The 10,598-nt window shown below is 50.9% G+C and overlaps 1 protein-coding gene across 1 annotated transcript; it reads left to right on the top strand.

Annotated features, from left to right (window-relative positions):
- Positions 1–2,812: 2,812 nt before the first annotated feature.
- On the top strand, positions 2,813–6,441 carry LOC136512118 (potassium channel AKT2-like). The gene is made up of 6 exons (XM_066506114.1): positions 2,813–3,981; positions 4,068–4,391; positions 4,492–5,049; positions 5,165–5,350; positions 5,444–6,119; positions 6,220–6,441. The coding sequence occupies exons 1-6, from the start codon at positions 3,679–3,681 to the stop codon at positions 6,378–6,380; spliced, it is 2,208 nt and encodes a 735-aa protein (XP_066362211.1). The 5' UTR covers positions 2,813–3,678; the 3' UTR covers positions 6,381–6,441.
- Positions 6,442–10,598: the final 4,157 nt, after the last annotated feature.

The following is a 10,598-nucleotide window of genomic DNA, read 5'->3' as shown; positions in this document are numbered from 1 at the left end:
AACCGACTGTGATAAGTTAGTATCACCACCGGTTGCAAACCGTCTGTGATGAGAATGTCATCACCAACGACAACTTACTGCCGAGACCGAAAAACGTTTGTGATGGGCTTTATGAACCACTTGTGATAGGTTTGAATGTAGTAGTGCCACCACCGCTCTCCAAAATAAAATATTCAGTGATGTTGATCTCGTAATATTGGCCACTGTATCATGCGGATGATTTGTAATTTTATAGTGTGGGATAATGGTTTTTGAATGGGTGGTTACATACCCACGTATCTCCCCAAAATCTTGTTTGTGATCCATCATTAACTTTGAAGAACCATGGGCCAAAACTTGGCCCTTTATTTCCATTAGACCCTTCCAGAAATGGGAGTCATTGGGTTTGACATGGACTCGTGGAAGAGATTTTGAGCTTAGATACTTGATTCTAAGCAAGTTTTGCCAAGTTTCTTCTCCATTGGCAACGTATTATGTGTAAACCAACCAATCTATGTAAACTTAGAAACTATCAATCAGGACCACTATATGCTGATCTAATAGATGGGGTGAGGTGGCATTTTTTTGCGCTTAAGCCCTCCACCCGCTGGCCTTTTTTGCGCTTAAGCCCCCTCACCCATCCATTGGATCAGCAACTAGTGGTCCTGATTGGTAGTTTTCAAGTTTGCACAGGTTGGTTGGTTTGCACATGATATGTTGCCTTCTCTATTAAGCAAATTTATAATCCACTTTCTTAGTAGACATCTATTCTGGACTTGGAGGTCAATGATCCCAAATCCTCCTTGGTGTTTAGGACGACATAAGATGTCCCATTTTGCAAGGCGATATTTCTTTTTATATTTGTCGCCGTGCCAAAAGAATCTAGATCTGTAATAATCTAGTTTTTTAAGAACATCTTTCGACATTTCAAAAAAGAACATCATGAACATGGGTATACCGCTAAGCACTGAATTTAGAAGGACTAACCTACCTCCATAAGATAAATGCTTTGCTTTCCAGCAAGTCAACCTTTTTCAAACCTCTCTACGATGCTCCTCCGGTCTATATTATGGAGGTTTTTTTATGATATATTGGTATACCTAAATATTTAAATTCACCTCCATCACATCCAACGAGCTCGATGTCTTGGTCCTCAAAATCTTTTGCTTCTCCATGACAATTTTTTTTATTTTTATAAAAAGTTAATTTTGAGACCGGACAATTGTTTAAAAACACACAACAAAAGTTTCATGATTTTTTCTTGTTCCAGGTCATGGTCCAAAAAAATAATGGTATCGTCTACAATAATTGACAATCCATCATCTGCAAGGTGTGGGATGAGCCCCCTTAATTGTCCATCATCCTTTGCTCTTTTAATCAAGAGCACAAGCATATCTACAACGATGTTGAACAAACAACCATATATGTGGCCCTACACTATATGCATTTTAGCATTTGCAATTAAGGAAGTTGTGGCCGAGATCGGACCCGAGCACATTACTGAGTGTGCAGCTTCCGGACAGCTCCCCAAATGATGAACCACATCGTCATCACATAGTGGTATGGTATGACATATTTGATATTCTGAATGCACTAGGGGCCTGTTTTGTTGGAAGTCTGGTTGACTTGCTTGTCAAAAAGTGTTACCTGAAGATTGTTTGGAATTTTGATATTTTTTGCCTGGGCAGGCGAACCTGATAAAGTTTGTTTGGTTGGAGATGTGGACTTGAGATTAGATTAAGTGGTATATATGTTAAAATTCATTCCGTAAGCACAAGCACTAGTTCAAATTGGTTGTAGCTTAAGTGAACTTGGGCAAATAACACGTGATAGGAATTACATAAAATAATCGGATGAAAAGATGGATAGTCGGCCTGTTAGGCTGGAGGAAAACGATCATATAAGATCGTAAATTTCCAGCCGGAACAGCATTTTTCTCTCACACAAACCAGCCAGCAATACTTTTTCACGAACCAGCAACGATATAAACCAGCCAACCGAACAGGCGGAGTATCAAACCCCTCATAAGAATCCTTTTTCCATTGTTTCTTTACAAGCAAAAACACTTATAGAGAACTGAAAAAGAATAATGTAATCTGGACTTGTGATTAGTGCAGGTTTAGTGGTACACGTTTTTTTCTCGTGGAATTTCGTGTACACAATACCAGGTAATGCAAAGAATAGTAGTAAATAAATAATACAAAGAATAACAGTACCGGTGATTAGTCCAGGCAAGCCAGCAGCTGCACCCGATCATTTTCGTGGGCCTAAGTAGGGATGAAAACGGTATGGATATTTTCCGACCGTATTCGAAACCGGATCTGTTTAGAGGGGTTGAGATCTGTCCGTATCCGAGTCTGGATATCCAACATTCGATACCGTATCCGTATCCGAATACTTAAATCGCATATTTATGATGTCAATATCCAATCGTATCCTATCCGATATAGTTGACACTATCCGTATTTGAATCCGAATCCGGACAGAAATATAAAAACAAATGTAATATCGGTAATATCCGTCCGTATCCGATTCGTTTTCATCTCTAGGCCTAAGCCTGGGGGCTGATGCTTGGGACAGCAGCTCACCAGGGCTGCAAGCCTGCAACCAAATAAGACACAGGCAGCTACCTGTCATGCAACAGGCCCCTCAAAGCGGACGATGAATGAATATGCGTCTTTTACCTGAGTGCCTTTATAAAAGATTGGAGTCCAAACAGCCACAGGTGTCGCTGGGCGAAACTTTTTTTTTTCATCCACGTCATTCTATCAACTTTTCCATTTAACGGTGTCATACTACTCCCCTGTGCCTAGCAGTAGTCATCGCCACTCCCCTCGCGTCCTCTTATTCTTGCCCGCGGGTCCCCTGCGCCAAATCGGGAGCAGAGCATGCCGGGGAACACCGGAATTCGGCCGGGGAGAAGCTTGCCGGCGGCGGGGAGTTGGTGCAGGAGCGCGGCGATCCTCGGCCGCACTCGTGGCAGGGCTTGCCTCGACGTGAGAACGGCGGTGGCGCGGTGGCCTCGTGTGCATGCTGTCGCGGCGACGGGTGCCCGATGGCGGCGCGTTCCGGCAGCGGCGGGGACCGGAGAAGGGGTGCTTCTGGAGCACACAACATGGGAAGGACGATGGCGTAGCCGGTTGGGGTGGAGACGGCCCGGAGGAGACCCCGCCATCTCTTGTTCGCGGCCGGCGATGCGCAATGCGCGGACAACGGTGGCGCACGACGGGTCTCTGATCGGCTTGGGTTCAGGGGAGGAGCGAACGAGGGAGATCTAGGCAGGGCTGGTGGAGCTAGCAGAGGGCACAGGGAGGCCGGGGCGGTGGAACACAGCGGCAAGTGCTGGCTCTGCCAGCCATGGCGGAGGCGCGGCTTGCTCTTGGTTCCAGACGAGGAAGGAGATGGGGAGTGAGGGCGCTAGAGAGAGGGAGAGCCAGAGCAGCGTAGCGCTTTCTCCCATTCTTGGTTGTAGGCGAGGACGCGGGAGATGGAGGGACCGCGGCGACGAGTGCGAGGACCGAATGCGGCATACGGCACCATGAGGAGCTGGAAGGAGGAGGACATTTTGGACATCTTTAGGGCCAGTGGCACGTTTGTCCGCTCGAACATTTTAGTGGTCCATAGATAACTACAATCTTTTATAATGGCACACAAGAAAAAGACTCATTGAATATTGATGTGATTGATCTTTCCTCCTATATGAAGAAAGAAAAAGGTAAGCAGAACAATTGCTTCATCAAGCAATTTGACGCTGCGAGCTTTGCTGTTGTGTGCTACGCCCGTAGGTACCTGTCGACGTTCTTCATCATGGACGTGTCATCGACGATCCCGTTCCAGGCCCTTGCCTACTTCATCACCGGCGAGGTCAAGGAGAACGCCGCGTACAGTGTACTGGGCCTCCTACGCCTGTGGCGTCTCCGCAGGGTTAATCAGTTCTTCACCAGGCTCGAGAAGGACATCCGCTTCAGCTACTTCTGGATCCGCAGCGCGCGCCTCGTCGCGGTTGGTAGCAATTGTCACCGCGCAATTCCGAATTCCGACGACTGAATTCTGAACCCTTTGGCGCCGTGCCGCGCGTGCACGCTCAGGTGACCCTGTTCGTGGTCCACTGCGCCGGGTGCCTGTACTACCTGATCGCTGACAGGTACCCGCACCCGGAGAAGACGTGGATCGGCGACGGCGAGGTGATCCCCGACTTCCGGCAGGCCAGCCTGCGGATCCGCTACATCACCTCCGTCTACTGGTCCATCACCACCATGACCACCGTCGGCTACGGCGACCTGCACGCCAGGAACACCGTCGAGATGATCTTCAACATCTTCTACATGCTCTTCAACCTCGGGCTCACCTCCTACCTCATCGGCAACATGACCAACCTCGTCGTCGAGGGCACCCACCGCACCATGGAGTTTGTAAGCACTGCTCTGTGCTCGCTATTGGCCTTGGCCTGTAGCAATCTCATGCTATATGTATGCAAAATGAATGACACGATCGACTTCCATTTGGATGCAGAGGAACAGCATCAGGGCCGCGTCGAGCTTCGTGGGCCGGAACCACCTGCCACCGCGGCTGAAGCAGCAGATCCTGGCCTACATGTGCCTCAAGTTCAGGGCGGAGAGCCTGAACCAGCAGCAGCTCATGGACCAGCTTCCCAAGTCCATCTGCAAGAGCATCTGCGAGCACCTCTTCGTGCCGGTCGTCAAGGACGTCTACCTCTTCAACGGGGTCTCAAGAGAAATGCTCCTGTCCCTGGTCACCAAGATGAAGCCGGAGTACATCCCGCCCAAGGAGGACGTGATCGTGCAGAACGAGGCTCCGGACGACGTGTATGTCGTCGTCTCCGGCGAGGTGGATGTCATAGTGTTCGACGGCATCGACGAGCGGGTGGAGGCGACGCTGGGGCCGCGGGACATCTTCGGCGAGGTGAGCGCGCTGAGCGACCGGGCGCAGGCCTTCACGTTCCGGACGAGGACGCTGAGCCAGCTGCTGCGGCTGAAGCAGGCCACGCTCAAGGAGGCCATGCAGAGCAGGCCCGAGGACAGCGTCGTCATCATCAAGAACTTCCTCAAGGTTACCAGTCGTCTCGCAGCTCTCTGCAAAAGTCTGAACAAACTGCACCGTGCTCTGTGCTGCAGCTGGGTGATCACTGAAACGGTTGCTTTACTTGTCTCCGTGTGTGTTGCAGCATCAGGTCGAGATGCATGGCATGAACATGAAGGTCGAGGACTTGCTGGGAGACAACACTGGCGAGCACGACGACGACGCGAATGTGCTGACGATCGCCGCGATGGGAAACAGCGGCTTACTCGAGGACCTCCTCAGGGCAGGGAAGGACGCTGACGTCGGCGACGCCATGGGCAGAACAGCATTGGTAAGCGAACATACACACGAATCCAGAGCATTCTGCATCCATGCACAGCACAGCCATTTGATGCGGACGCTGTTCTTGGCGACGCCATCGCAGCACATCGCGGCGTCCAAGGGGTACGAGGACTGCGTGCTGGTGCTGCTCAAGCACGCGTGCAACGTGAACATCAAGGACGCGCAGGGCAACACGGCGATGTGGAACGCCATCGCGGCGGGGCACCACAAGATCTTCAACATCCTGTACCACTTCGAGCGCGCGTCCAACCCGCACGCCGGCGGAGACGTCCTGTGCCTCGCCGCGCGCCGCGGCGACCTCGACGCGCTCCGGGGGCTCCTCAAGCTCGGCCTGGAAGTGGACTCGGAGGACAACGACGGTGCCACCGCGCTGCGCGTCGCGATGGCCGAGGGACACGCCGACGCGGCCAGGTTCCTGATCATGAACGGGGCCAGCGTGGACAAGGCGAGCCTCGACGACGACGGCTCTGGCTCCGGCGCCGCGCGGCTAACAATGTCGCCGACCGAGCTGCGCGAGCTGCTGCGGAAGCGGGAGCTCGGCCACTCGATAACCATCGTTGACTCGCCAGCGGTGGTCCCGGACGGCGGCTCGTCGGGGCACAGCCGTCCAGGCAGATTACAGAGCACAAGATCGGACAACCAGCGGTGGCCTCGGGTGAGCATATACCAGGGCCACCCTTTCCTCAGAAACCGCAGTTCTGAAGCTGGCAAGCTGATCAATCTGCCTGGCACCATGGAAGAATTCAAAGCCATCGTCGGTAGGCGCAGAAAGCACAGTTCATTCAGTTAATTGTGTTGCAGTGACAAATTAATTGAAGTACTGAAGTATGCTTATGCTATCGCGCTTTTTTTTTTCAGGTGAGAAATTGAAAGTTGATGCGGAGAAGGCCCTGATCGTGAACGACAAAGGAGCCGAGATCGACTCTATCGACGTTATCCGGGACAACGACAAGCTGTTCGTGGTCACCGAAGAAGATCTGAGGCGGCTGGCATCAATGGACTCGGTGTCTTCGTCATAAGGTTTGTAGATCCAGGTTTTTCCGTAGCAAGTCACACGAACCAAGAGTATGTACGTTGATTGTTGAATAACCGAGTCATCTCTAGCTTGTACTATTTGTTTTCTTTTTAATTTAATAAAACTAGTCCATCTACCTGTGCTCTCGTACGGGCTAGAATTTCAGAAGATATAAGTAAGTACTGTTTAATAATCTATTCAATCCAAATTATAAGACGTTTTGACTTTTTAGATATATATTATTTTTACTATGTATCTACACAGTATATCTAAGTGTATAACAAAAGCTATGTATTTAAAAAACTCAAAATGTTTTTTCTCTTTGTGCATATACATCTGACTAATAAAGACTTACATAATCATATGTTTTTCTCTTCGTTTATTTTCTAACATAATAGATATAATAGATACTTTGTAGTTCATATCTAGTTATCATAAACTTATTAATTACTATTTGTAGGGTATCGATATTAGGGATACCCAAAGCAAGGGAGTTAGTGTCCACGCTGACTTTTCTGGATAGCTCGAGACGTATTAAAATGTCTCGCCCGACCCCTTGGGTGTAGGCTCCATCTCGCCTGAACCCAGGGACGTGGGCTCCGTCTCGCCTGACCCAAGGCCGTGGGCTCCGTCTTGCCCGACCTCGAGGCCACAGGCTCTGTCTCGCCCGACCCATTGCGTGCGGGCTCCGTCTCGCCCGACCCCGAGGACGCGTGTTCCGCCTCGTCCGACGGGGACCCATACCGCCGGCAACCGCTCCTAGTCCAAGAGTATGTGCCTGTGTCAAAACTCTGATGCCAGGGAAGAGGCTGACACGCCTCAATGTAACCCGCGGCCATGACGGGCCATACCTAGGGATTCACATCAAGAACAGTGTCGGACATACCGGTGTTGTTCTGTCTAATCCTCGTACTAACGCTGGCAGGTGCGTCAGTTCACCACGACGTTCACTGGGATGGAGTGGAACGCCATGATCGGCAGATGACGCCTACGCATGGTGCCAGTGACGAACAGGGCCACGACATGGAGCCGTCCCTGTTGACATCTACAGGATCGGCGGGACCCGTATGAAGGAGAAGAAGGACCCGACAACCCTAGAAGCCTTCTTCTCTCTCTCGTTCTTCTCTTTTTTCCTTCTCTGTAACCCGCGCTTTCCCTTGCCTATAAAAGAGGAAGTAGGGCGCCCCATGAAAGGGGGAATCTGAACACAAGAGCATGACACGAGCACATGGCTGAGCAGCAAGCTAGCTCTCAGCACCCGTTCACTCCTTGCACCAGAGACTTGGGATCCTCTCCCTCTCTCGCCTGTTTGTAACCCCTACTGCAAACCAAGTGCTGGTAACACGAGCAGCAGCGAACTGAACGTAGAGACATTCCGCCCGAACCAGTATAAATCCTTGTGTCCTCCAAGCACACCATCCGAGTCAGACGTGCAAATAAAAATTTACTCGTCGGTGGTCCAAACACACCGACAGTTGGCGTGCCAGGTAGGAGCTTTTTGCACGTCTCGATGTCCACATCAGACCTCGGATGGCTAGTCACGGCGTCAGCTGGGTCCCGGACGCACACGTGCGCTTCGGGGACCTGGACTTCATAGTTACGATGGAGGGAGAGTTAGCGCAGGTTCCTGTCGCTGTCCAACCTCTCCACTCCATTGGCCTCAATGCGATCGCCGAGATGTTTGAGGAGCTACAGTTGCACGCACCGGAGGCCCGCACCCCAAGAGCGACCAGCTCCTTGGCTTTGATTACGGGAGGCTACAACGCTAGCTTGGCGCCTTCCTGGGACCCCGACCGTCTCGGGAGGACCTACGTCGCCTCACCTTTTCGTTCGCCAATGTCATGACGTAGCTTACCGGAGGAGAGCTGCTCTCCTCAGAATACCTCATCTGGAGCGCCCCGACAGCGCTCCCGTTCAGTCTGCGCAACACCGAAGAGACCATTGGCCACCTTGTGGCACAGCGAACGCCCCCATCCCCAATAGACGACGGTCGCCAGTTCATAGGGGATGACCAAATACATCGTGGAATCTTTCCATGACCTTCTCGCGGGAGAATCAGAGTCACCCTTTGACTCTGACTCCAGCAGGGGGAGCCATCACCACTCGCGAGAATGTTTTATGGCAGGTACCCCCGAGGGATACATCAAAAGCATCCACGAGGGAGGGGCTACCCTAACGGATGACGCTCGCTAGTTCATAGGGGATGACCGAATACGTCGTGGAATCTTTCCACGACCTTCTCGTGGGTGAATAGCTACGTCGATTTTACCCTTAATCTACGCACGCTTTCTCTTATCGGTTTCGCTATCAACTCCTCGATCTTTAACAACACCCGACCCTAGCAACGGCAAGGGGTCGGGCCTCACTCGGGGGTTGATAAGAATATATCTATCTGGTAGACATTCTCTATGCCCGACCCTTTCTCATGTTAAGATCTAGAAGCAAGGCTTGTGGGTGAAAAAACTTTGGGTAAAACTGGTCGAACCACAAGAAACCTACGTCCTAGCGGCTACGGCATTTTTGCTCACCGGCGTGATCAGAGTTTTTTGCTCGCACCCTGAGCTTTTTGGCCTTAACTATGGAAAGAGTCGGAACGCATTAAAGAGTATATCTATCCGGTAGAGATTCTCTATGCCCGACCCTTTCTCACGTTAAGATCTAGAAGCAAGGGTTGCGGAAATGAACGCTGAGTAAAACTGGTCGGACTACAAGAAACCTACGCCCCAGCGGCTATGATGTTTTTGCTCACCAGCGTGATCAGAGGTTTTTCACCCGCACCCCGAGCTTTACAGCCTTAACAACGGAAAGGGTCAGAACGCATTAACCTTTTTATACAAAAAGGGGAGAAGGGATAAAAATCCGTTTGGCCATAACAAAATTTAAGAGCTTGTCCACTTATTACAAGCTCGCTGTCTGGCTTATCTACCTAACAAATTTCTTGGGGGGGTGATCTCATCCTTTATCTCGATAGGTAAGTCCTGTGCCAGAGGGGCCGCCCCCTTCTTGATGTCGTCTAGCTCGGCATCGGTGTAGATAGGCGTGAGAACCATCATAGGTAAGGAGGGATACGGAGTTGAAAACGCTCCTACGACCCATTTAGGCCTAGGAGTTCGAAGGCTGGCCCTCCGATGAGTTCACAGCCACTCTAGGGCGCCCTTAGAGTGAGGGGTGGAAAGGGATGGGCCCACTAGTAGCCAGTACCTGGGCGCACGAGCACCGTGGGCATCTCGGCCCACGTTCAAGTCTTGGTCGGTTCCCAGTCTATGGTTTTTCCTCGATGAAAGGCAACGGGCCCTTGGGACCGGTCGAACAGACCCGAGAACTATATGGATTGGCCACTGAGAATCTAGGGTCGGTCACTAGCTGAGCCATGCCGGACCCCCATGAACAGGAAGCCAGGGCCCCACTCGGACTAGCCCATTAAAAGCTCATCGAGCACTATGTTTCGTCCATCGAGGAAAAACATGGCATGGCTTAGCCCCTCAATTTTATTGAAAAAATGCTTGAGGGATGACGATCACAAAGACGAGCTGACCCCTCGACCGGACCCCTGCAATGCGCGGGGCTCGAGGAAAGTTCGACTCACAAGGAGACGATGGCTCGGATCCTAGGGAGGGGTACGTCTCCTCAATCTTTAGTGAAACCTGACCCTAGCAACGGCAAGGGGTCGGGCCTCACCTGGGCATCTGATAAGGGTATATATATACCCTTTCTAAAATAGTCACCATGCCCGACCCTTTCTCATGTTAAAAACCTAGAGGCAAGGTTTGCGGAAAAACTGGTCGAACTGCAAGAAACCTATGCCCCAGCGGCTACGACACTCTTGCTTACCAGTATGATCAGAGTTTTTTACCCACACCTCGAGCTCTATAGTCTTAAAAACAGGAACGGTCAGAGCGCTTTAACCCTTTTTACACATAAAAAGGGAGAAATAACAAATTTGTTCAACCGAAACAAAAGAACAAGCTTGTTCAAATAAAACAAAAGGGTTAGAACTTGTCCGCTTATTACAAATGCGCCGCCTGACCTATCTGACTAAACTAACCCCTCGGAGGGAAGATTTCATCTTCTATCTTGGCAGAAAGGTCATGCGTTAGTGGGGCCACCTCCTTCTTGATGTCATCCAGTCGGTGTTGGTATAGACGAGCTTGAAGCCTTGGCTCATCATCGCCAGATCGATGTTCTCATAATGAGAACGGGCGAGCTTGTCTCCTGCTCTGGG

The sequence above is a fragment of the Miscanthus floridulus genome, chromosome 16, assembly GCF_019320115.1.
Source record: "Miscanthus floridulus cultivar M001 chromosome 16, ASM1932011v1, whole genome shotgun sequence".
Classification (NCBI taxonomy): domain Eukaryota; kingdom Viridiplantae; phylum Streptophyta; class Magnoliopsida; order Poales; family Poaceae; genus Miscanthus; species Miscanthus floridulus.
This window is presented reverse-complemented; position numbering and strand designations above follow the sequence as displayed.

Bases quoted from the DNA above. Each gene is read 5' to 3' on its own strand.
- LOC136512118 (XM_066506114.1), top strand. From the start codon at position 3,679: ATGAAGAAAGAAAAAGGTAAGCAGAACAATTGCTTCATCAAGCAATTT. The intron at 3,982-4,067 runs GTTGGTAGCAAT...GTGCACGCTCAG, and splicing joins GCAGCGCGCGCCTCGTCGCG to GTGACCCTGTTCGTGGTCCA. The intron at 5,050-5,164 runs GTTACCAGTCGT...TGTGTGTTGCAG, and splicing joins TCATCAAGAACTTCCTCAAG to CATCAGGTCGAGATGCATGG.